Source organism: Mesocricetus auratus, unplaced genomic scaffold, assembly GCF_017639785.1.
Source record: "Mesocricetus auratus isolate SY011 unplaced genomic scaffold, BCM_Maur_2.0 Super-Scaffold_100011, whole genome shotgun sequence".
NCBI lineage: Eukaryota > Metazoa > Chordata > Mammalia > Rodentia > Cricetidae > Mesocricetus > Mesocricetus auratus.
Genome location: NW_024429195.1, coordinates 77,984,219 through 78,010,746, shown reverse-complemented (window position 1 = coordinate 78,010,746; position 26,528 = coordinate 77,984,219). Strand labels below are relative to the sequence as shown.

The following is a 26,528-nucleotide window of genomic DNA, read 5'->3' as shown; positions in this document are numbered from 1 at the left end:
ACAGCACCCCCAAACAATAGGAAGCAGTTTGGAGAAAACAATGCCCGAATTCCCAAATATTGTTTATAAATGTTTTCATTTAAACAGAGTTGGTTAATGATCGCAGTCAATCTCTTTCTAAAAGGAATATGATATAGAAATGAGTACTTTGCAGTGGTATGGATTTTGGTTTATTGTTACAAGTTTAAGATCAATTTTGTTATATGTATATTTCTACTCTTGTTTGGGTATTGTGTTTATATAGCTCTTTTAAAATTGTAATGTATAATTAAATACAGATTATACAGTCACCTATAATAGTCAAAACTTATGTTAGGTTTTTTAGATATAACAGAGATATATTTCAAATGAATAGTCTTCAAAACCTTTCAAAACACCTACAAAATATGGCATTTAAAATGGTTTATTAGGGTTTTTCATGACAAAGAGACACAATTGCTCCTGACACCACCAATTACTTCAGAGAGGAAGATGGACACTGAAGAAACTCCTTATTGAGTTTGTCTTCAACATGGCAGGAATATCCATTTGGACAAGAAACTGTTCTTGCCTGAACTGCTTGACAGCATGCTATCCAAACTGGACGACCAGGTTTCAAAGAAAAGTGACTGCTGAACTTGCCAAAGGACAGGGTGGTCCTTCAAGGTTCCTGCTTCACAGAAAAGCTGCCAGACACTAGGCCCATAGACTGAAGAGGGATGCCCCAACATTACAAAAGAATTTGGGTGACTGTTCAGGCAGCAAGATGTCAATTCTAGAATTTATATATTATCCTTCTGTGGTCTTTGATGAAGTTGAAGACAGATAGTCATGGTTATAGTTTTCCTTAGTTATGATAAAAGACAAGTTACATATAAAACTTTAGACTCACAAAGATAGGATGATAGAATATTTTCTTTAAATTTTGCCAAATGAAAATGGACTAAATATTAACTACAGTTCTTGCTTGATAATTGTTTTATTATATACAATTTTACTATGTTAAAGTTAAAATCTTTTTTTATTTAGACAGAAAAGAGGAGATGATGGGGGATGTCCTTCTGTATGCTGTGAATACACGTGTCTCTTGTTGGCTTAATAAAACAGTGATTGTCCAGTAGCCAGGCAGGCAGTATAGTCAGGGCTACCAGACTAGGAGAATTCTGGGAAGAAAGAGGCAGTGAGTGAGTCACCAGGCAGACGCCATGCAACTACCTGGAAGACAGGATTCTGGGCATTCTCCAGTAAGCCAAAACCACATGGAGATACACAGATTAATAGAAATGGGTTAATAATTAAGAGAGAGCTAGCCAATGAGAATCCTGAGCCATCGGCCACTGTTTATAATTAATATAAGCCTCTGTGTGTTTATTTGGGACTAAACGGCTGTGGGATCAGGTAGCACAGAGACTCAATAGCAGTCCTCTGCACTCATGTACTCACAACACATACTCTCTCTCTCAAAATAAATAAATGAATAAATAAGTTGATGATCTGAAAATACCTGTGCATGGGTTTTTGTTGTTTTTTGTTTGTTTGTTTGTTTAATTCAACATGTAGGAATTGGGCCAGCAGGCTGGAGAGATAGCTCAGCAGTTAGGAGCATTTGCTGCTCTTCCAGATGGCCTGCTGTTCACCTCCCAGTGCCCACATCAGATACTCCCACACACTGGTAACTCCAGTTTCAGAGGAATTCAACGTCTTATTCTAGACTATAAGGGCATCCGCACACATGCACTTACACACACACACTGGTACAATACATACATATAAAGGATATATAAATAACCCTTGGGGAAAATATTTAGACCAGCAAGATGGCTCAGCAGGTAAAAGTACTTCTATGTGCCAAGCCTGACAAGTGGAGCTCAATTCCCGGGGACCCACCTAGTAGAAGGGAAAACTAAGTCCTACAAGTTGTTCTCTGACTGCCACACCCATGCATGGACGATTCATAGAAACCAAAACACCTTTTACTTTAAAAAGTTAATATTTACTAACAAATATATATAAGAATTAAAAACTTTAGGAGACTTATTAGTAAGTATACCAGTATTCCATGAATCAAGGGATGCCAGTTATTATGTCACTGAGAGACAGGACATGATACAGGCTAATGATTAAGTTTAGAACATAATAAGGAATTCTGCAGTCACTGTGATATGACCAGGTGTATGGCTTGAAAAAAAGGGAAGGATTTAGACAGGAAAAACAAAAAGGAAAGGACTGCTTTGCCCATCCAATATAAACACTAAATATTAAAATTTTGTTTTAGGCTGAAGGTATAACTTAATTGCAAAGTTCATATTTATTAGGTGCAAAGTTCTATATTCAATGCTCAGTAACAAAAATAAATTGTTTCCACCTAACACACATTTTATTTTACAGCCTTAATGCATCAAACTTCAGATACATCTACAACACAGAAAGCAAAGACACAGGGCTGTTTTATCTATTACATCATGAGTACTCACTCCTCAAGTCTTTACCTTACACCAGGACAGAAGCTAGAGAGTTTTGATTTGGGGGCCTTGCTCATGATTTATACAATTTTTCTGGTTTTCAGATGCTTCTTGGGGTATCCTGAACTCATGTGTTTACACTGGAGCATGAATAAAATAGCAGTTCCAATGAACAACTTCCATCTCTGCTTTTTGAATGCCAGTGTTTCCTGTAGTAATTCTGAAAACTCCTCTAAAATAAAGAGGCAAATGCTGCAGGTACTACATGCTTACATATTCCTGGGGCTTGAGGAGACAGGAAGAAATTCTAACATTAGGGGTCCCCAGATCCCAAAAATACCTATGTCTTTGTTCTTGATGTTCGGCAGCCAGAGCTGACAGTGCCACTGGCTGATGTCAACAACAGATATTCTCAGAAACAAAGTTTTCCTCGTGTAGATAAAGTGCTAAGATCATATCATATTCGATATCTGCACTGTATTTTCAACAACATTCTATTTTAATGAATTTCAAATTCCTAATCTGCTGGAAATTTTTAAAATGCTTCATGTATAAGCAAATGAAAAATACATCAATCTTCCTGGTCAATCTCCTGGAGAACCACTAATGAGCTGCCCTGGGTCTCCCTGGATGGTGTGTGCATGGGTGCAGATGTTACTCACCTCTGCTGCTCCTGCATCATGTGAAGCTGCTCCAGCTTCGTCCTGTGCTCTGACTCCAGTCTGCTCAGCATCTCCTTTATGACGGCAATGAAAGAACTGAACTGGCATGGTAAGAGATGGATATGGTAAGGATGGGACCAAGCAGGACAAATCAGGAAGGTGATCCTAACAGCCTCCACTCTCCTAGTGCAACAGGACTCACAGCACCGAAGTCACAAGGGCAGTCCATTTAAACTTACAATGCCAAAGCAAGTGTAGTCTTCATACAGGGGACATTATGGCTGGCAAAGCTTTTAATTTCTCGATTTTAAATTTTATTCTATTTGATTTTATGTGTATGAATGTTTTACACGCACATGTGTATGTATACTATGTGCATGTGTGGTGTCCACAGAAGTCAAAAGAGGGCATCAGATCCCCTGAATCTGATGGTTGTGAACCACCATGTGGGTACACAGAACCAAACTCCGGTCCTCTGCAAAAGCAACACGTGCTGTCTATCCAGCCCCTGGAAATGTTTTACAACATCCTCAATCAAAGAAAATGGCAAAAACTTGAGAACTGTTCTGGGCATAGTATACTATTCCTCTTCATATTCAGTGTCTCCCATTTGCCAACCCTGACTTGATCCCCAAGGTAAACAGAAAGCATTACATCTAGGAGCAAAGGTCAAAGGCTTTCCTTATTACTTCCATGCAATGTTGGGTCTAATCAACTACACATTTCTTCACCTTCACAAGTCTGCCTGCTAAGAACTCTCCCCCAATGCCCAAACCTTCCTCTTCCCAGCTCTTCATTCTTCGTGGTCGTTACTCACTTTTCCATACTAATTCTAAGTCTTCCCTGCCTATCTACCACTGACCCTCAATTGAACAGTAACTTTGCTCAACTGTTTACATGCTTCATTAGACACCAGGTTTCTACTGCTTTCTTTTGATTCAGTTTCTCTTTCTTGAACCACATTACGACTGGGCTATAAAGAAGAATAAGCACAATGCCCAGTCTCAAGAAGACTACATTTGGCAAGATCTCAGGGCAAGCATAGCTATGAAAACTACAGCAAAAGGCACATGCAGAGACATAATTCTGTAATAATTTTTCTACACACATTTCCCCTTTGCTCAAACATTTACCACATCCTCTCAGTTCAATACCTAAAGCAGATAGATATTCAAGTCTATCCATTATCACTGTACTTCATCAGTCCCATCACTGAATTATTTCTTCTCTGGAGCAGACAGGCTCTTAAATGATTCCTAATTATCCCCTTCTCCTGCTACTTATGTCTCTGTGTACTCTCCTATTGATGAGCATGGGAAAGAGCCAGGCTTGCTTCTAAACAGCAATATGACAAAGGTAACGGGCTATCACTTCCTTCAGTACATAACAAGACACTGTGACTTCAGGCTGCTATTTGGGAGAGAGCCACGTGTATAGAATTGATAGCAGCATCTAGCTAACATTCAGCTAAGACTATGACCCTCAGCCTAACAGCCCAAAAGGGGCCAAATCCTCCAACAACTATTTAAGAAAACTAAGCAAATGGACTTTCAAATGAGACCCAAGTTCTCGATTACAGCAGGGTAATTGAGTAACAAATTCAACTAAGCCAAGCCCTGGTGTGGCTGACCCATAGAAAATGTAGGATTAGTAAGTACACACTGCTTAAAAACACTAAAGCATTTGTTTATGGTGATATTGTTATGTAGCAATAATACCCAAACAGAGTGTGAAATTCTAGTCCTATCAACACATGGCCCCAAATCTCAAGTACAGACAACATCAACATCTTCTAGCACCCTGCCCATTTACCTCCTCTAGGAAAGCCTTAAAGGTCTACCTTCCTGCTCTGCAGCCTTTAGTAACTCTTAAAGGTCTACCTTCCTGCTCTGCAGCCTTTAGTAACTCTTAAATGTCTACCTTCCTGCTCTGCAGCCTTTAGTAACTCTTAAATGTCTACCTTCCTGCTCTGGAGCCTTTAGTAACTCTTAAATGTCTACCTTCCTGCTCTGCAGCCTTTGGTAACTCTTAAATGTCTACCTTCCTGCTCTGCAGCCTTTAGTAACTCTTAAATGTCTACCTTCCTGCTCTGCAGCCTTTAGTAACTCTGTGGCATGCTGTACTTGTTTTGGCTACCAATACTTGTAATATAATAAAAGCACACAAGTGCAAGTAGCAAAAAAGAAAAGGAAATTGGATACATATAAGATATTCCTACCTGATTGAGATTAAGATTGTTTTCAATACTCAGGGGAATGAGATGAGGCAGTACTTTTCCAGCCAGCTGCTCTTTGGTGATACCCAGTTTCTTATGAGTAAAAGTACATTTATAAATACCTGAGAGAAAACAGTGTAATAAACTTTAGAAATTGGCAGCCGGAGTTCACAGAAACCATAAACATTATCTATAGAAAGCCTTTGGTAACGGGTGTGGCACAGATTTCCTCCTCTTACAATAAGGATGCTCCCTTTCTTGGACCACAGTGGCTCAGCTGCACTTAGTCAAGATGTATAAACACCATGGCGTATTTATCCTGTGCCTTTTTGGTTTAAGAGCACATTTAATGACAACACAAAAAAACTAAAGGCTTGGTTATGATAATGCAGCAATCAGGCTACAGAATAGTCCCGTGCCCTGAAATCATCTATCTCAGACTTGATGTCAAGATGTTTAAATACAGGTACAGTGAAGAATAGAGTCTGCACTTTCATTTCTTCTGATAGTAAAACTCAGCGCAGCAGCTCTGAGAAAATTACACATCCTCACATCAACCAAAATGACCTTCTCCCCACACCCCAGTCATGGGACGCAAATCCAGAGTGTGCCCATGAGTCAAGTGCTCTGCTGTGGGCTGAGTCACCTAGTCTACAAATGTCAAGAATCTACTTCTTTTGTTAAAATAGAGCAATATTGTAGTATTTATCTAATCATTCTACAACTCCAGAATGTCATATATATGTATATATATCAAATAGCTTTATAGAATGAACATTTTATAACAAAACGATCATATAAGATACCAAACGACATTAAGTTTTCAGCTACCTAAAATTCCCATGAGGACTGCCGGCTCCTTGGAGGGAATCTGTTGTAAGAAGGGTAGGATATCATCAAGTACAAACCACTTATCCAAGTACTCCAAAATCTTTCCTAAACAGACTAATGAATTCACACGAACCTATTAAGAGAGATGAATTGCATGTAAATTTGTCATGTAAAGTTTTATGATATAAAACAAAATACTTCAGTGTATAAATTTAGTCTTTAAATAGGCATATGCTATAAAAATAGGTTTATTAGACTATAAACATGGATTCATTAACATAAGAAATTTGACAGGTGGTGTAGCATACCCCTTTAATCCAAGCACTTGGGAGGCAGAGGCAGACAGATCTCCAAGATCGGGGTCAGGCTGGTCTACAGAGTGAGGACAGCCAAGGCTACACAGAAAAACCTTGCCTTGAAAAACAAAACAAAAACAAATAGACAAAAAAAAAAAAAAAGGAAAAGAGAAATTCCCTTATTTGCTAATTTCCCGGCATGTTACAGAAAGAACTGCAGAGGCTTCAGCTGAGATACTATAGATCAAGACAAGGGAGAGCTTCAGCCCTGCAATGGTCACTCGCCCACTCATTCATTTCTATGGCGCCAGGGAACAAGAGCCACAGCCTTGCACCTGCCACCCAAGCTGTCAGTGAGTGACAGTCCCGTCCTCCAGGACTTTAAAGGCTGTTATATGTCTATTAGCAAAATGTAACTATAAAGGGGATATATTCCACCAAGTAACCAATCTCACAGTGATTTAGTTACTTTAAGAGAGGTCCAACTCATTCTTAAAACTAAGTATTTTAACTGAAATTTTCCATATTAATCTATGGCCATACTACCCTGGATGCTCCCAATCTCCTATGAGATTATCCACATTTGCCTTACATAAAATTTTATATTTCTAAATACATCTTTATAATATACTCATTAAAGTTCCAACATTTGCAAGCTCTTTAAATTCATTCAACTTGTGATGCACATCATACCCTAGGTTAGCTACAATTGGTTCCAATTATTGAATGATTTACGTGGGTGGTTGTGCGCATGCCACAACATGCATGACAAGTCAAAGATAACTTGCCAGAGTTGGTTCTCTTCTTCCAGTAGGTAGGTTATGGGGATCAAACTCAGGTACTGAGGTTTGCAGCATGCACTTTTACCCACCAAGCCATCTTCCTGGCCCCTTTAACTGGGATTTCCTTAGACAGGGCTGTTGGCACAGGACTGTAATCCTGTTATTCAGGACATGGGAGAAGGAAGATCCCAAGCTCAAGGCCAAACGAGGCAATTCAGAAGGACATGTCCTAAGGTAAAAAGAAGTGGGCTGGAACTTGGCACCCTGATGGACACCTATCACCCCAGCACTCAGTGGGTAAAAGCAGAAGATCAGAATTCAAAGGCCAGCCAGTATGGCAAGGTCAAGGCTACCTTTGACCTGGGCTACTTAAAAAACAAAACCATACAAGAAAAAGAGAGGGGGAAGGGCTGGGAATACAGTTCAGTGGGAGTACTTTTCTAGCATATTTGAGACCATGGATTCAGGTTTTAGTACCAAGTCCTCCCTCTCCCAATCTCCCTAAAAAACAAGGGTATCTTTAAGTCATGTCCATAGCACTAATTAAACCATATCGATAAATTTTGAGACAGGGTTTCTGTGTATTGTTTTGGAGACTGTCCTGGAACTTGCTCTGTAGACCAGGCTGGCCTTGAACTCACAGAGATCCGCCTGACTCTGTCTCCCAAGTGCTGGCATTAAAGGCGTGCGCCACCAATGCCCGGCTCCATATCAACAAAATTCTAGTCTTAAAAAACTAAGCAGGCAGAAAATAATTCCATTAATAATTGTACAGGAAAATAAATTTTCAATTTGCTCAACTATTTCTAAAATTTAAGCACAAAATAATGTAAATACCATTTTAAGGCTTAATATGTTCTCAGAGTCAGTTTATTATAGTAAAGAACTAATGCATCTACTGGACATAAATCAAAAGTGCTGATTCAATTTTGTTTTCCTTTATGATGTACAAAGTATTAGATAAAGCTCAACTATACCTCTTTAAACACTGTACCTAGCCATGTGCTGCTTTTCTTCATTTTCAGACAATTTTAACCAATGATTTATGGTTTAGGCATTTCCTAGTTAAAGCTGTCAGACCCTAGAGATTTCCTATCTGTCATACAAAGGTAAGCCAGAAGCATGGAAAGTTCCATCTAGAATGCATTTTTAAAAGTGAGACATAAAATGCAAATCCATCCCAGATTACTCTTCTAAATCATATTCGCTCTACATCCTCGTAAGCATCCTGTCTTGAAAGACCAGGGCAGTTACTGTTTCCAGAAGACAGACACCAATGGCACTAGTGTAGTGTCTGCAGCCCCTACATTTATATAGAACTGAGGAATATTTTGAGAAGGTTTATGTTAAGATACATTTGTAATGGCATATAAAAAACATGAGGTTTCTGGAATGGCATTTTGCTATCTATTTTCAAAAGTCGATCATAAACTCAGGGATTCCTAGAAGTATTAGGACATGCTCAAGGCCACAGGCGGTTAGTGACAGAACCAGAGTACCTTTCACTCCACGCTTGCCCTTCAGTGAGGACTTTTTCTACTTACACCTCAGAACTTTCCTACCAAGGACATCGGCTGAAATGCATTTGATGTCTACAGAGTGTAATTGTGTCACACTGCTTTTGCCTGTGAGTCTATTAGGCTACAAATGTGTATTTTCCTAATTCACACACAAGATACAGATATGGATAAAATGATCAATCTTTATAAAAGGCAAATTTATTAAGCTCTGGGAAATATAAATTTCATGAAAGGCCAAAGACAGTTTAGTAGGTAAAGGAACTGCCAAACTGACCACGTGAGTTTGATCCCTGGAGTCACACAGTGGAAGGAGAGAACCAACTCCCACAAACAGCCCTGACTTCCACATGCTCGCTACAGCACGCGCGCACACACACACACACACACACACACACACACACACACACACACACACACACACAGCAGATACATGTAAAAACAAGTTACATGAAATAATTTATAATACTCTATAGGTCACCTACACCTACTCAATGGGAAAATGATGTCAGCCAGTGAGCAGTGAAAGGAGAACATGAATATGTAACTACTTACAGCAAGGGAAGATGTTTGTAAACAGGCATTTTTAATTCTTGGAATCAAAGCATTTTTCATGGATGGGTAGTCTATAAGATTTGCAAATGTTGGGATGATGTTTAGACAGAGCTCCTATTGAAAAATAAACCTGGTCAGTCTCAAGGAAAAGCAGTCCACCTTCCTCTCACACACTTATCTAATTTGTTACAGTACAAAATAAACGCCCATATGCTTTACATTATTTGGTCCTTACAACAATTGTTTTGAAAATAAAAATAACAGTCATCACTATTTGAAAACTGGCATGGCTTCACAGGGTCTGTGTTAGTGTTCCAAGAAGCTCTAACTACAACTAGTTCTGTACATTTTCCCCTGACACATGGTCTTTATGTAGCCCAGGCTGGCTTGAGTCCGCAGCTCTCCTGCTTTAACATAAGTACTGGGATTACAGGCCCACATCCTGAATTGTACAGGGCTGTAACTCAAGACTAAGCTGAAAAGTGGAAGTGAGTACACCTTCCACTTGTACCATGGTTAACTACAAGGGGAAAAAATTCAACCTCACTCTCTTAAATAAGCTTAGAGAAAGAGAAATGCATAAAAAAAACGTGACATGATACATGATAGAAGCAGGTGTGTGCATGGCAGTACAAATCTACAATCCTAGTCATAGTGTTTTTGAGACAGGGTATCATGTACCCCATGTAAGTCTTGAATTCCTGGTCTTCCTGCCTCTACAACCCAAGGGCTGGGATTACAAGTATATGCTACCACACTGGATTCCAACTTTCCCCCCTTTTTTAAATTCCATGTATGTGTGCCTGAATGTGGGCTTATGCCTTTGTGAATGCAGGTGCCAGGGGAGTCCAGAGCAAGGCATTGGATTCCCTTGAGCTGGAGTTATAGGCAATTGTGAGCAGCCGGAAATGGGAGCTGGGAATCTAACTTGTGTGCTCTTAAGAGCAATACCTACCAGCTGCAGTAGCATGGCATATATAGTTAATCCTAGCACTTAGGAGGCAGGAGCATTTGGAGCTCTGTGAACAAGTTCAGCCTGAGCTACACAATAAGACCATTTCCAAACAAAAAAAAGAGCACCTACTCCTATCCTCTGAGCCATCTCACTAGGCCCCTCCAGTTTAGTTAGAAGTCAATATATATACTGATAACAGTGAACCAACAGGGTAATGAGATAAATATATTAACTATTGAATGTACATACAATGTTGAGAGTTAATTCTGTAATATGCCCAATTATTTCTTTCTCCTACCATAAGACCACAAGCCAGACACTGTACCTGAATCTGAATGGAAGGAGCCTCCAGGGCTCTGTAGACCATGGGTAGCACACTATTCTTTATCTCATCAGGAGGGGTTTTGGTTAGGAGCAAATCCATTTTTTGTAGGAAAATTAACAAAATCTGTGTAAGGAAAGGAAAGATGTATTAAAATCTACAATCTTTAAGAAATTCAATATATGCCAAAATATAGTGTTTTCAGAAGAATAAGTTGTGTATTTTGACACTCACCATGTTGCTAGCCTGAAGGCATGGAAGACAAAAACATATGAATCAAGTCTCTGACATTTCTCTAAGTGCAGCACTTAACAACTGTTTCCAGCTTACTCATTTAAATAAAGACCTCCAACACATCTACAGTAACACATGACTGACTCCACTACAAGTCCCAACTATTCAGAAAGCTACTGTGTTTAAAAATTAAAAGCCAAAGAGAAGCAAAGTTAGATGTCTCAAAAGGAGAAATTTTATCACTCAGTTTCTATGAAAATATAGAAATAAGAGATTCATAAAGAAAAATTCTAGAAATAAACATTTATTCCTAATATTTTTTCCTAGCTGTCTCTACATACCTAAATTGTAATAAACCAAAATACTTAGGTGAGATTCTTTTTAAATTATTTATTTGTATGTGTGTGACCATTTTTGCCTGCAAATATGTCTGTGCCTACATGGAGGCCACAAAGAGGTAACAAAGTCACTCTGAGTTGTCATATGGGTGCTGGGAATCAAACCCAAGTCCTCTGAAGAGCAGCCATTCATTCTCAGCTGCTGAGCCACCTTCCCAAGCCTCAGACTACTTAGTTTTGTAAATGCTCAATTAAAACTCTTCAGGAGGGCTTATTAACTGAAAACAGAGGAAAAAGAGTGCAGAGCTACCCTAGTTTTGTAAATGCTCAATTAAAACTCTTCAGGCGGGCTTATTAACTGAAAACAGAGGAAAAAGAGTACAGAGCTACCCTAGTTTTGTTTCCTGATGCTGATAAGTACTGTGACAAAAGCAACTGAGAAGATAAAGGGTTCAGTTGGATCCCAATCCCCGGCCCGGCCCAATATGCAGGGAAGTCAAGGAGCTCGTAGTTACACTGACGCACGCACGCACGCACGCATGCACGCACACACGAATATGTACGAATTGACAGTGCTCAGGACAGGTCTTCCCACCTCAAGTTTTTTTGTTTTTGTTTTTGTTTTTTGAACAGGGTTTCTCTGTGGCTTTGGAGGCTGTCCTGGAACTCACTCTGTAGACCAGGCTGACCTCAAACTCACAGAGATCCGACTGCCTCTGCCTCCCAAGTGCTGGGATTAAAGGCGTGCGCCACCAACGCCCCCGCTCAATTCATTTTCTTTTTTTCTTTTTTTTTTTTTTCCTTTTTTGGTTTTTCGAGACAGGGTTTCTCTGTGGCTTTGGAGGCTGTCCTGGAACTAGCTCTTATAGACCAGGCTGGTCTCGAACTCACAAAGATCTGCCTGTCTCTGCCTCCCGAGTGCTGGGATTAAAGGCGTGCGCCAACGCCCGGCCCTCACAAGTGTGGTCACAGGACAACCTCATCTGGACAATGACACAGTGAGAGTATCTTTTCAAACTTTACCATCATAAAAAGAATGGGGTCAAAGGGGAACTGAAATCAGGTGTCTTGAGATTTTATCATGACTCACGAACAATCTAGGTAGTGTGATGTCACCAACTTTTCCTATGGACACTGTGACAACCACCAGGAAGCCCCGCTTTAAACCTTCTGGTTCTCTCCTGTGACACTTTCCTGGTTAGTAGGAACATCCCCACAGACTGCCTTTAGAACGTCCCCTCTTTAAGGAAAAGAAACTGGGGATTGAGCCATAAGAATTAGCAGAAGGCTGCTGGCACATGCCCTTAATCCCAGCACTCAGGAGACACAAGCGGAAGCAGGTGAATCTTTGTGATTTTGAGGTTAGCCTGGGCTACATAGTGAGTGCCAAGTGAGTCAGAGCTACATGGTGCGACACTATCTGAAAAAGAGGGGAATAGGAACTAGGGATAGCAGGGGGATGGGCCAGGAAGAGAATCACTCAAATGCATGGTGTTCGAAGAAGTCATCATGTCATTTAGCGTCTTATATACTCATTTTTAAAAATTAAAAAATAAGTGTTGCCTTGTCAAGGGAAGAACTACTAAGAATCACAAACCTATTACTACATCAGACTGTTGGTAGCTGACTACTAAGCTACTGTCACCCAGTATCAGAAACACCTAGTGATATTTAATCTATGCCAACAACACTGCATTTTAGAAGTGGGGTTTTGTGCTGCTTCCGGCCCGCCTTCAGGTGCCCTGCCAGCTTCCTGGTGCTAGACCCGCCCCCGCCCCCAGGAGAAGGTAAACATGGGACTGTTTCCAGTCTACCTTCCAGAGTCCTGCTCAGAGCCTCTTGAGGTCTGGAACTGTGTACTTCAGAGAGGCAGGGGACCCTTGCCAGCAGCCCAGTTCATACAGAGTCTGACAGCTTCGCAGTGCTAGTCCCACCTCCACCCTCCAGAAGAGGAGAGCCATCTGCTTGCACCCACTAGAAGAGAACTTTGGACCCATACCCACCAGCAGAGGAGAGACCACAACGGCACCCACTAGAAAAAGGGATGAGAAGACTACAGTATAAGAACACATTCAACAATAGGAAGATTAATATGACGCCACCAGAGTCTAGGGACTCCACACTAGCAAGACCTGAACATCCCAACACAGTTGAAGCAGAAGAGAAAGACCCTTAAAACAACTTTTGAAGATGATAATGACCCTCAAAGAGGAAATAAGAGAAATGAAAACACAAAAAATTCAAGAAACAAATCTCTTAAAGAAAACAGGGAAAGCCAAGAAAAAACAGGCAAACAAATGAAGAAAACAATTCAAACAGTGCAACTCGTGAAAGCTGAAATAGAGACAATAAACACAACACACACACACACACACACACACACACACACACACACACACACACACACACACAGTCTGAGGGAATGGTGGCAAAAGAAAACCTTGGCAAAGGAACTACAGATGCAAGAAGCATAACCAACAGAATACAAGAGATGGAAGAGAGAAAATCAAGCACTGAAGATAGACTAGGAGAAATAGATTCATCGACCAAAGAAAATCTTAAGTCCAACAAATCCTTAACACAAAACATCCAGGAAATATGAGACACCATGAAAAGGCCCAACTCAAGAATAATAGGTATAGAAGGTGAGAAACCCAACTCAAAGGGACAGAAAACGTATTCAACAAAATCATAGAAGAAAACTTTCCCAACTTAAAGACATGCCAATGAAAGTACAAGAAACTTACAGAACACCAAATAAAGAAGACCACAAAAAATATGCCCCTCACCACATAATTAAAACACCAAACATACAAAATAAATAATGTTAAGAGCACCAATGGAAAATGGTCAGGTAACATATAAAGGCAAACCTATCAGAATCACACCTGACTTCTCCATGGAAACTCTGAAAGCCAGAAGGTTTTGGATAGATATTCTACAAACACTAAGAGACCACAGATGCCAGCCCAGACTACTATACCCACCAAAGCTTTCAATCACTATAACAGGAGAAAACAAGATATTTTATGATAAAACCAGATTTAAACAAAACATATCTACTAATGCATCCCTACAGAAAGTTCTGGAAGAAGATTCCAATCCAAGGAAGATACCTATACTCACAAAAACATAGGCAATAGATAATCCATCCCACTTTACCAACGGCCAAAAGAAAAAAAAGGAGTGAGAGGGCCCACCAACAACAAATACAAAACAAACAAGAATTAACAATCAGTGGTCATTAATATCCCTCAATTATTAATGGTCTTAACTTTGAATCTTTAAAGAAAGAAATTAAAGAAGACATCAGGAAATGGAAAGATCTCCCATGCTCTTGGATAGGTAGGATCAACACAGTAAAAATGGCAATCTACAGATTGAATGCAATCCCCATTAAAATCCCAACACAATTCTTCACAGACCTTGAAAGAACAATACTCAACTTTATATGGAAAAACAAAAGGCCCAGGATAGCCAAAACAACCCTATACAATAAAGGAACTTCAGGAGGCATCACCATCCCTGACTTCATATTATAGAGCTATATTCCTGAAAACAGCTTGGTATTGGTACAAAAATAGACAGGTAGACCAATGGAATCTAATTGAAAACCCTGATTTTTAACCCACACACCTATGAACAGCTGATTTTTTACAAAGAAGCTAAAATTATACAATGGAAAAAACAAAGTATCTTCAACAAATGGTGTTGGCATAACCGGATACTGGCATGTAGATAGATCCATATCTATCACCACGCACAAAAATTAAGTCCAAATGGATCAAAGACCTCAACATAAATCCAGCCACACTGAACCTCTTAGAAGAGAAAGTAGGAGGTACCCTTGAACAAACTGGTACAGGAGACTGCTTCCTGAACATAACACCGGTAACACAGACACAGAGAGCGACAATAAATGTGAAACTGAGAAACTTCTGTAAGGCAAAGGACACAGTCAACAAGACAAAACAGCAGTCCACAGAATGGGAAAAGATACTCACCAACCCCATATCTGACAGAGGGCTAATTTCCAAAATATACAAAGAACTAAAGAAGCTAGTAACCAAAACACCAAACAATCCAATTAAAAAGTGGGGTATAGAACTAAACAGAGAATTCTCAATAGGGGAAGGTAAAATGGCTAATAGACATGTAAGAAAGTGCTCAACATCCTTAGCCATCAGGGAAATGAAATCAAAACAACTCTCAGATACCATCTTGCTTCTTTCAGAATGGCTAAAATCAAAAACACCAATGACTATGCTAGAGAGGATGTTGGCACTGCTGGTGGGAGTGCCAACTCATACATCCACTTTGGAAATCAATATGGCAGTTTCTCAGGAAAATGGGAATGAGTCTATCTCAAGATCCAGCAATTCCACTCTTAGGCATATACCCAAAAGATGCACATTTACACAATAAGGACATCTGTTCAACTATGTTCATAACAGCATTATTTGTAATAGCCAGAACCTGGAAGCAACCTAGATGCCCCTCAACTGAAGAATGGATAAAGAAAATGTGGTACATTTACACAATGGAGTACTACTCAGCCAAAGGAAAAAAAATAAAAGGAATCTTAAAATTTGCAGGTAAATAGATGGAACTAGAAGAAACCATCTTGAGTGAGGTAACCCAGTCACAAAAAGAGAAACATGGTATGTTACTCACTCATATAAGGATATGAGACATAGAGCAAAGGATTACCAGCCTATAATCCACACCTCCAGAGAAGCTAGAAACAAGGAAGACCCTAAGAGAGACATACACAGTCCTCCGGAGAAGGGGAACGGACAAGATCTCCTGAGCAAATTGGGAGCATGGGGGAGGGGAGAGGAAGGGAAGAGGAGGGGAGAGGAGGACCTGAGGGAACAGAAAGATTGAGTCAGGGGAAGAATAGAGGAGAGCAAGAAAAGAGATACCTTAATAGAGGGAGTCTTTATAGGTTTAAAGAGAAATCTGGCACTAGGTAAATGTCCAGAGATCTACAAGGATGACCCCAACTAACAATCTAAGTAATAGTGGAAAAGCTACCTTAAATGCCCTTCCCCTATAATGAGATTGATGACTACCTTATATGCCATCCTAGAGCCTTCATCCAGTAGCTGACGGAAGCAGAAGCAGAAACCCACAGCTAAGCACTGAGTCAAACTCCTGGAATCCAGTTGCAGAGAGGGAAGGGGGATGAGCAAATGAGTCAAGACCAGGCTGGAGAAACCTACAAAAACAGCTGACCTGAGCAAGTGGGAACTCATGGACACCAGACTGATAGCTGGGAAACCAGCATAGGACCAACCCAGATCCACTGAACGTGGGTGTCAGTTATGAGGTCTGGGCAATCTATGCGGCCTCTGGTAGTAGAACAGTATTTATCCCTAGTGCAAGAATGGACTTTGGGAGCCCATTCCACATAGAGGGAACTCTCTCAGCCTAGACACATAAGGGAGGGCCTAGGCCCTGCTCCAAATGATGAGACAGACTTTGAAGATCCCCCTTGGAAGGCCCTACCCTCCCTGGGGAGCAGAAAGAGGATGGAATAGAGGATCAGTGGGGGGCAGGGGAGGAGGGGAGAGAGAGGAAACTAGGATTGACATGTAAAACAAGCTTGTTTCTAATTTAAATTAAAATATATAGAAGAACAAAAAGATTCAGATAAAGAAAAAAAGAAGAAGTGAGGCTTGCAAGCTTTCAGAAGGTAATGACTAGTACATAGTTCTGGAAAGGAGACAGACCCAGACTCAAATTCAGGTATGGACCCACTGTTCTTAAAGTCAAGACAGCCTTGTTTCTGACAAACACAAACTGTAACAAAACTACATAATATTTCACTTACACATGGACATTACATAAAGAATTTGCATTTTTCATATACATACAGATTGTGTATATATATGTATTATTCCCTCTTTTAATGAAAGTTTATTAGAGAAAAATAAAGAGAAACAACTGACACAAATCATTTGCAAATTAACTGCTGGAATAGCAAACCAAACAAAAATATCTGAAACTAGAAATATGAGTATTTTTTCAAACTGCTATCTTTCAATTAGGAACAATGTAACACAAGCAAAATTTGATTGCAATTTATTTTCTAAGTCACTGGCTCATGGAAAGCCACAGACATTCATTTGCTAAATTTAATCCTAATTTTAGCATTGCTTCAAATGTATGCAAAATAGCTTTCTGTCTAATGGGGAAAAAAATCTAATATACTTACCTCAATTGTTTTCAAACATTTAAAATTTTTGTGCCTAGTTCCTGGAGTCCAGACTTCGATCCACTAGGACAGTAGTTCAAGATGGTGTCAACCACCACATTGGGTGCTGGAAACTGAACCCAGGTCCTCCAAGAGAAGGCCAGTGCTCAAATGCTAACCCATTTCTCTAGCCCTACTTACTCAGTTTCTGTTTTGTTTTGTTGAGACAGGGTTTCTCTGTGTAGCTTTGGCTGTCCTGGAACTCACTCTGTAGACCAGGCTGGCCTCAAACTCATAGAGATCCACCTGCCTCTACCTCCTGAGTGCTGGGATTAAAAGTATGTGCCACCAATACCCAGCAACTTACTCAATTTTTAAAAGCTCAAATGTTTTCAGTGGGAGTAGTTATCATTATAGCTTTATAAACATTCAGGAGTAATCACAACATACCTGGACTGGCTCCTGCTGTTTAAACACAGGACCAAGTTCGGGCAGAATTAATCTGACATACTCTTCTTTGGTGCACTCCTCAGCGATCAGTAACACATTAGGCAGAACAAAAGGTACCATATCAGGGTTGACAAACTCTGAAGTCAAACATGGCAGAATTCTCTGCACGATGACACGCTGAAAGGGAAAATGAAAAATAAAGAGTATTTCAGAACTTTAAAGTGACAATCAAGTTCATGGGTGAAACGGAAATGTTTTTTAGAGAAAAATAAAAGACTCCATTACAGGATACACGATCATTCCACCTAGCAAATCTCTAACTAGTGTTCACTGACAGTGTTTCTCCTCTTACGCCTGTCATTACTTACGATTCCTATCACCTAGCTAAAGCATCATTCTGACTTTCTAACTGGTAATTCATAGACAGCAACCATGTCTATGTTTAGTGTAATGGCCTTGGGAGAAATGACACTATTTCTGTTTTCTGTTCATTCTCCAAACCACCTAAGGAAAGCGGTAGACAGACATTGGCTGTGATTGCTGAAGCTTTGGAAATGACTGTAGAGTCAAGAATTAACAGTTTTACAAATAATATCTTCTTTGGCATTCACTGACTATTCTTGTTTTAGTTCTTAAGAAGGGGTTCTCACTACATAGTCTGCCTAGGCTAGGACTCAGAGGCCCACTGCCCTGCCTCCCAAATGCTGGGAGTACAGATAAAGGCATGTGCTTCCAGACCTGGCCTCATTACCATCTTTAATAGTCTGTATTCATTGTTTAGCAAGTCAGTGAAAGAGTAAAGGAACTACAAAGGTTTGTGCCAACACCAACGTGTCCCTTAACTGCTGATGAGGCAGTGAGCTCCATCACAGCTGTTCTCAGACATCTTTCTGGACACGTAATGTCTACCACAGGTAGTGTTAACACAGGCAGCATCCTATTTTTTAAATCCTATTTATTTTTGCACCATAACTAAGCTTTAGCTTTACTTTTCAATATGTTACTGTCATCTACGTACCTCAAGTAAAGTTGTTTTACGTCTTTGGAAGAGCGGTTTATAATAAAAATCTCTTGACTATATTAAAAAAAACTGATAACAAACCTTGGGCAGCTTTGGTAGAACCTTTGGCAATCCTTTGAAGAATTGTGATTTCTGAAGATTATCTCTTTGGAATAAGGTATCAAAATATTGAAGCGTGACTGCACCAACATCATCAAAGAAGGGAATCTAACAGTATGGGAAGCAATTATTTTGATAGAAATTCAGTTAAAATTACTCATATCTAAAATATTCAAAAACATTCGATAATATTCAAAACATTACACTAAAAACAAAAATCTAATTAGAAAACTCCAAATAAGAAATTAACTTTTCAAATTCAAATCTGCAGTGCCTGTGAGCCAGCTGGGCAGTGACATTATGCATAAAATACTGGAACTTGAAAGCTTCAAAGTTGGGGCTGGAAGGCCAGCTCAGTGGTTAAGAGCATGTATTGCCTTCCCGAGGACATGAGCTAAATTCCCAGCATAAACATCAGGCAACTTCTGCATTCATAGACATGTATCTTCACATGCGCACACACAAATACACCATTAAAAATAAATAAATAAAATGTTTAAAGATAAAATACTTTGGAAGCATGATGAACACCAGCTACCTACTAATTTAAAGGTAATGCTTTACTTTTCTGGGCATCCAAAGTACCTGCCTCCCTAACTGTGACTATCAGGATCTCTGTTAATCTGAAATCTTAATTTTCTTCACAACTATGCATATAAATTATTTAGCTATTTAATTTTAAAAGTTGAAGTTTTGTTTTGTTTTGTTTTTTGTTTTTTTGAAACAGGGTTTCTCTGTGTTGTTTTGGAGCCTGTCCTGGAACCCTCTCTGTAGACCAGGCTGGTCTCGAACTCACAGAGATACTCCTGCCTCTGCCTTCCGAGTACTGGGATTAAAGGCGTGCACCACCAACACCCAGCTTAAAAGTTGAAGTTTTAATACATTCAAGAACACAGACAGCATCTAAGAACAAAATTACACACTGTAAGTTTCTTCTATTTTGCCTTTTTTCTATTTCAGTTTTTGTTCCAATCCAATAAAAAAAAAGCCTAGATATACTCACTTTTGTCATTTGGTCTGCATCAGGCCTTACAGTTGGAGTTACATTCAACAACAGTTTCACATGTTCACGAACTTCTTCAGGTATACTTGTAAGTGAACTAGATCCTAAACGACTCAGCTATTCAAAAGAGCAAAAATATATGAGTATAAAACATTCAGAAAGGTTACAAACCCTTTCTACATAGTGACTCTGGTGATGGTACAAATATACCAACTATTCTTCCAACATAACTAAAACATCTTTAATACTCGAAAGTATTTCCATTTCTAAAGTAAGATGGGCAGTATTTTAGATACTCTAGTAAATGCCATGATGAAAGTTGTAATAACTACCTTTCAGAAATCTTTATAGAAGTTAGTTTTACTAAACTGGTTTTACACAAACTTGAAATGAAGTACTCATTTCTATTAGTAAATGTCTGCAGTTGTGATGGCCTACAAAAAAAAAATCCACAAGCTCAAGCCTGTCAACAGCCCAGGACATGGGCAAAGGACTCATAAGACATCACCCCTTGTTGAGGAGCTACTGATAGCTGATGGCTGCTGGGAAAGGGAGTTCTGTCCTAAGGATGTGGTCTGTGACGTGTTTAGAACATGCCCCCGGATGAGCACACACCCTTGACAGCACAAAACTAAACTTGATGGGTTATTAAACAGAAGCATGAGCTGGGAGAGCAGTTGGGAAAATGGGATAGATCCAGGAAGATACAGGGGAAGGAAAGGGATGAATGCGATAAAAATACATGTGTATATGAAATGCTTAAAGAATTAATAAAGCTATTTATTTTTAAGAATAATTTTCTGTCTATATTTTAGAAAAAAGCCAAAGAGACATTTAAACAAGTACTGACAGGCAAATACCTGATCCAACTGTCTACTGAAACTCTTGTAAATATCTTGCTTGTTGACTTCAAATATAGGTTTCCCTTTATTAAAGACAGCATATATAACAGTTCCTAAAGAATACATATCACTGGCTGTTTCACAGCTCACGGAGAGGATGTATTCAGGAGCCAAGTATTCAGGATTTGGAAGACACAATGATGGTAAGTTTGGGTCCCACTCTTTACAAGGAAATTTAGGCTATAAGAAGACAGAAACAAGATGACAAGGTTAGAATGTCAAGTAACAGCAAACCACTACAGGGTATAGCTATCTTAAATTTGCAGTGATCCAGTCAGCACTCAGGAGGCAGAGGCAGGTAGATATCTCTAAGTTCAGACCAGCCTGATCTACAGAGTTCAAAGACCATTAGGATTATGTAGAGACCCCGCCTCAAAAATAAATAAATAGATAAATAAATAAATAAGGAACAACAATTTGTATATAGTCAAGCAAGTAAAAAACGCTATCCCCACCTTTAACTCTAAAATTCCCAAATCATCAGATCCAGAAAATGTATGCAACGAATGCCTGAGTAGTTATAGGTACCCTATGACCATTCTGTCATAAGGTACCAATCAACACAAAGCATGGCTGACCTAAAGTGGTGTTTCTAAGAATGAATGCAGGTATACTGAATCACTGGGAAACAAGTGCTTAGGAGCAGAAAAATGGAGCTCACATCCTAGAAGAACACTCAGCACCCACCTAAACTCACCGTTCCCACACCACACTGAGTTGTTGTAGGAATTAATTAAGCAAATGCATGGAAGACCTTAGAAAATAAGAGTGAGACTAAATAGATCAGTGTGTGTGTGTGTGTGTGTGTGTGTGTGTGTGTGTGTGTGTGTGTTCGTCAAAGAACAAATCAACCAATTTTTAAAATAAAATCCCTTAATGTCAGCACAGCAGGCACATGGTGTTAAGAATCACACCATCAGTTTGTATATTTGGAAGCAATTTCTGTTTAACTAAGTCGGCCCTTTGCTCGAGACATCTACAGAATTAATCATCTGGAGAAAACTCTTGGGCACAACCAACACCAGGAGTTTTCTCTACAGTAGACATCCCGGTACACATCTCCAAGTCTCACACTTTACCAAACTACCACTGCAGATGCGATCATAGATTTCATAATTTAAAAAAATCCAAACATGAAACTATTATTACCTCTTGTTCAGAAGGATTGCTTGATGACACACAAAAATCAAAACCCATTATTTTCCAAGCTCCACTTTTATTCAAAATTATATTTTCAGGAGTAACATTTCCATGAACCATTTTCACACTGCTATGCAAAAATGACAATCCTTCAGAAACCTGGAAGTGGAAAAAAAAAACTACTTTTGACATAAATGACTTTTTATACTGAATACAACACCTGCTGGTTCAGCTAGGAAGCTTTTACAAGTCAGCAAGCAATCAAACTAGTGAGGGAAATCTTGCAACAAAACAGGTGTGGTTGCTAAGTAAGTACTAAGTAGTAAGTAGCAAGTACTGTGCTTAGTTTTTAAATGTTTAATACACATTCACTGTCACACTGAGTAGCATTCATGCCTGTGTGAAGGTGACTATGGAGTCCTATACAGGAGGCTGTCTGTACAGGAAGAAGTGGGTCTGCCAAGTGAGTGTTCTCTGGCTTCCAGGAAACCCCTGTCCCCAACTTTCTTCAAATGCTACTGGTCACCGCTTTACTTGTCTGTTTGTTTTCCTGACAACCAGTTAGGTCTGGGTCTCTGCTCTCACTGCCTTAAGGCTGCCCCATTTCCATCACTCAGAGGCTGTCTGCTTCCACTGCGGAGCTGGGCCTCTGCTCCAAGTCCAGACTCCATCACCTGACATTTCCTCTCCCCTCCACTCTCCTGTAAGCACCTGAGTCTCAGAGCAATCCAAATCCAAGTTTCTACCCAGAATCTGGCTCATTTCTCCCATAATGCTTTCCATACTAGTTAATGATCACTTTGTGCTTCTATCTGCGAAAGACAAAAATCTTTGAGTTATCCTGGTCTTTCTGTTTTGTTTCGTTTTTGTTTTGTTTTTTTAATTTGGCCAATTAACCAGCCATGGTGGTACATGCCTTCAACCCCACAACCCCAGTACTATGGAAGCAGAGGCAGGTGGATCTCTGTTGAGTTAAAGGCCAGCTTGGTCTGCACAGCAAGTTCCAGGTCAACCAGCATTACACACTAAGACCCTGTCTCAAAAATAAATATATTTGTACATATATATGCAAATCACCTTATTTTCACTTCAAAATATACTTAGGCTATGACGCAGGTTTACCACCTTCCCAATCCCGGCTCACCGCTGTCTCTGGCCAGGGTAACCGTAGCAGCCCCACCTATCACGTCTCGTGGCTTCCTGCTCTTACCTGTCATCTACAGTTTGTCTGTGCAGTCACCTGAGCACTCTGTTAGAACACAACCCAGATCAGTCACTGGGTTCAAACCTGTTTTCTCGCAGAGTAAAATCTGAAACACTGCTTTGGCTTCCAAGACCTTCCCGCTTTACAACTGAACTCAAAGGTCATGGATGGTTAGCATTTATAACGATTCCTGGAAGCCACGGGTAATTAAATGAAAGTCACACTGCCAGGAGTAGACTATCTTCCTATGAGCCACTGGTCAAGGAGGCCCCCAAATATAAGTGATTGCTACTGTGAGTGCCCACCAGCACTCGATGGTTAAGAACTTACTTACTGTAGAAGGTAAGAGAGAAAGGAAGCTGGTACTGAACTGGACACTTTCTACCTGCTGGCTACCTCACGGAAGTTCCCAAAGTCACCATGGAAGTTGCCAGAGGAAAACAATTTACCCATGGTCTTAGTTGTGGACTACCAACCTGCAGGAAGGTGTGCAACAGTAACAAGTCTGCTGTGGGGGGTAACCAACCACTTTCTGACTGGAAGAAATTCACTTACAATACTAGAAATCTGGTCAAAAGTCTATGGCTGAAGAGGTTGTAGTCCCTAGCGGGAAAGACAATGCCGCTGTTTTGTTAAACAGACAGGATAGACCTGTCAAACTGCCTTCTAAACCACTGTGTCTATGTCCACTGATGAATGCAGATGTCAGCTTTGGTCAGAAGGTTGGTTTTTACAGTCGGCTGTGCTGACTGCAGAGACCTACAGCAGCTATGATTACCTGCTTAAGACTGGACCTGTCAACATTCATCATAGGGTGGATGGCGACTTCTGAGTCCCCAATCCTCCCTGAGGATTTACAGACAGTTTAATGATTCCTGAGAGTAGGAGGGACATTTCCTTCATTGGTAAGGTTCCCAGGCTGCTGTAAGCAACCCTACTTAAACTCACTAGGTTTAAAAGATGATAAAGCAGAAGACAGACTAGTTAAAAAGATGAAGAAAGATCTGGAGAGATGACTGCAGTTAAGAGCAATGCTGCCCCTGGATTCAATTCTCAGCACCTTACATAGTAGGTCACAACCATCTGTAACCCAAGTTACAGGGACTCTGATGCCCTCCTCTGGCCTATGTGTGGTGTACACATTTATACAGACATGTTAAAACGAGGAGGATCAGCAGCAAGAGGGTAACACGAGAGAGTTCTGGAAAAACAGGATCAAAACACATTACACATGTATGTGAAAATGTCACAATGAAGTTCATTGTAATATAGTTAACATGTGCTAATAAACTGTAAAAATTCTACATTTTCATAAACAGTTACTTCAAAATATAACTTGAAAGAATACAGTTTTCAAACCTAGTTCAGTAACTTGAAAGAATACAAAGTTTTCCAAACCTAGAAGTTTCCTTAACTTCACAAAAAAAACAAGCTGCATGCTTATTGTATATTTAGAAAACGGACAGTATTTTTATATTTATATACAGGGATGGTGTCCTATATTATATGCTTTGGCTAAAATGCCAGTATTTTAGCACATTAACTCTAAAACACACATCAGTGCTACATACAGAGATATACATGCGGGTTATTTTGTGCATGTGAGAGTACTGCATGGGGGGATGTGTGCAGGCATGTGTGCGTAGGTTCAGAGGTGACATCAGTATACTGCTCTGTTGTATCCTTCTCAGTCCCACCCTTTTGAGCAGGGTCGTTCACCGAGCCCAGAGCTAGGCTGGCGTAAGCCTCCTAACTCCATCCCACAGAGCTTGGATTCCAGGCATGCAAAATCCAGTTTTAAATGAGTGTAAGGAATTCAAATTTAGGTCCTCATGCTTTGCATAGCAAGTGCTCTGATCCTAAGCCTTCTCCCCAGCTTCTACTTTTTCATTTTTATTTTAACTATCTATTAATCTTTGGGACTATATTAAATATAGCTTGGGAACAGTCCAGCTGCTTGCCACAAAACAGCAATGAAAATGATGTTGGCGCTGGCATAAAGACAGACCAATGAGAATGAAAAACATACAAATAGCCTTATGTATATGGTCAAATAATTTTTTTTGTTGGCGTCAAAACCATGGGGGGGGGTCAGTGGTCAGACTTCTGAATAAGTGATGCTGGGAAAATGAAGCTGGACCTTTATTCCATTTACAAAACTTAACCCAATCGAGGGATGTAGCTCAGTGGTACATATTGAACATGTGAAAGGCCCTACACAAACAAGGAAACAAAACAAAATCAACCATCTCAAAATGTATTAAGGACCAAGACTACAGAACTCTTAGAAGGACAATGGAGACTTTTCATGACATTAGTTCTCACATCCTGGATGTAACATCAAAAGCACAAGCAAGAAAGAGAGAGGTACAGAAGGCTGATGGGATGGGATGGCTCATCAGGCAAAGGCATTTGCTGCCAAACATGATGACCTGAGTTCCACCCCGGGAACACATGAGGTAGAAGAACCCACTCCCACAAGGTGTCTTCTGATCTACGCACACATGCCCTCCCCACTCAACTCACAATGATAAATTAGAAGTTGTTTTTAAATTTTTAATAATATAATCTTTCTTTCAAAGGAACTCAGAATTTCCTAGTGAATCTACGTCATGGTGCTCAAGATTTACCCGAGAAAGATTGTAAAATTGAGGCATATATGAAAAGACTAATAATACCTCTCAATATATTCTAAATTTCCTTAAAGCTATTTTATTCTTACTAAATACCTTTATTTTCATTTTTAAAGTTTTGTTTATGAAATGAATTTATATGACTCAAAAGAATTAAAAAGAACTTATCCAACAGCCATTAAGTAACCCTCCTCAAAGGTTACCAATGTTACCAGTTTCATGTATTTAAAATAACTTAGCAAGGCGTTGTGGTTCAAGGCTACTCTGGCTTATACACCAAGTACCAGGACCATCCCGGTAATACAGTGAGACGCTGGTTGGTTGGTTGGTTTGTTTGTTTGGGGCGGGGGTGGGGGGTGGGAGGAGTACATAAAATATAACTTAAGACTAACAATAAAAACGACAATTCTAAGTCATGGAAATAATTTTCTAATTATTGTCAAGGACCAAAACTACATAAGATAGTTACATAGTATATAAGTCTGAAATAGCTAAAAATGGTTTTTAAAGGAAAAAAACTTTTCTCATTAAATAAACCTACATACCTGAAGCAAACCATACTTAGTTTCTACATCATAAAGTTTATAATCCTTAATGTCTGGAGATATTGAAGAGGGTAGATTTTCCCAGTTACCAAGAACATTGGCTAAACTTGCAAAAACTGGTTCTGTACAAAATGCCAAGCAATCCCTGTTTCAAAAAAGAAAGAGAGTTACTATCATTTTTACA

The 26,528-nt window shown here is 39.7% G+C and overlaps 1 protein-coding gene across 7 annotated transcripts in view; it reads right to left on the bottom strand.

Annotated features, from left to right (window-relative positions):
* Scyl2 (SCY1 like pseudokinase 2) overlaps positions 1-26,528 on the bottom strand; it is a 58,049-nt gene that overhangs the window by 8,884 nt on the left and 22,637 nt on the right. For 5 of the 7 annotated variants that reach the window (XM_040755093.1, XM_040755095.1, XM_040755099.1 and 2 more), the window contains 12 exons: positions 26,345-26,489; positions 21,972-22,121; positions 20,781-21,002; positions 19,921-20,037; positions 18,900-19,025; positions 17,798-17,974; positions 10,811-10,822; positions 10,580-10,702; positions 9,300-9,413; positions 6,150-6,282; positions 5,322-5,440; positions 3,104-3,204 (listed from right to left, as the gene is read on the bottom strand). In XM_040755093.1, coding sequence (XP_040611027.1) covers positions 3,104-3,204; positions 5,322-5,440; positions 6,150-6,282; positions 9,300-9,413; positions 10,580-10,702; positions 10,811-10,822; positions 17,798-17,974; positions 18,900-19,025; positions 19,921-20,037; positions 20,781-21,002; positions 21,972-22,121; positions 26,345-26,489 — 1,539 coding nt within the window. The remainder of the gene's footprint in view (positions 1-3,103; positions 3,205-5,321; positions 5,441-6,149; positions 6,283-9,299; positions 9,414-10,579; positions 10,703-10,810; positions 10,823-17,797; positions 17,975-18,899; positions 19,026-19,920; positions 20,038-20,780; positions 21,003-21,971; positions 22,122-26,344; positions 26,490-26,528) is intronic. The other 2 variants (XM_040755097.1, XM_040755098.1) reach the window with 1 other exon arrangement.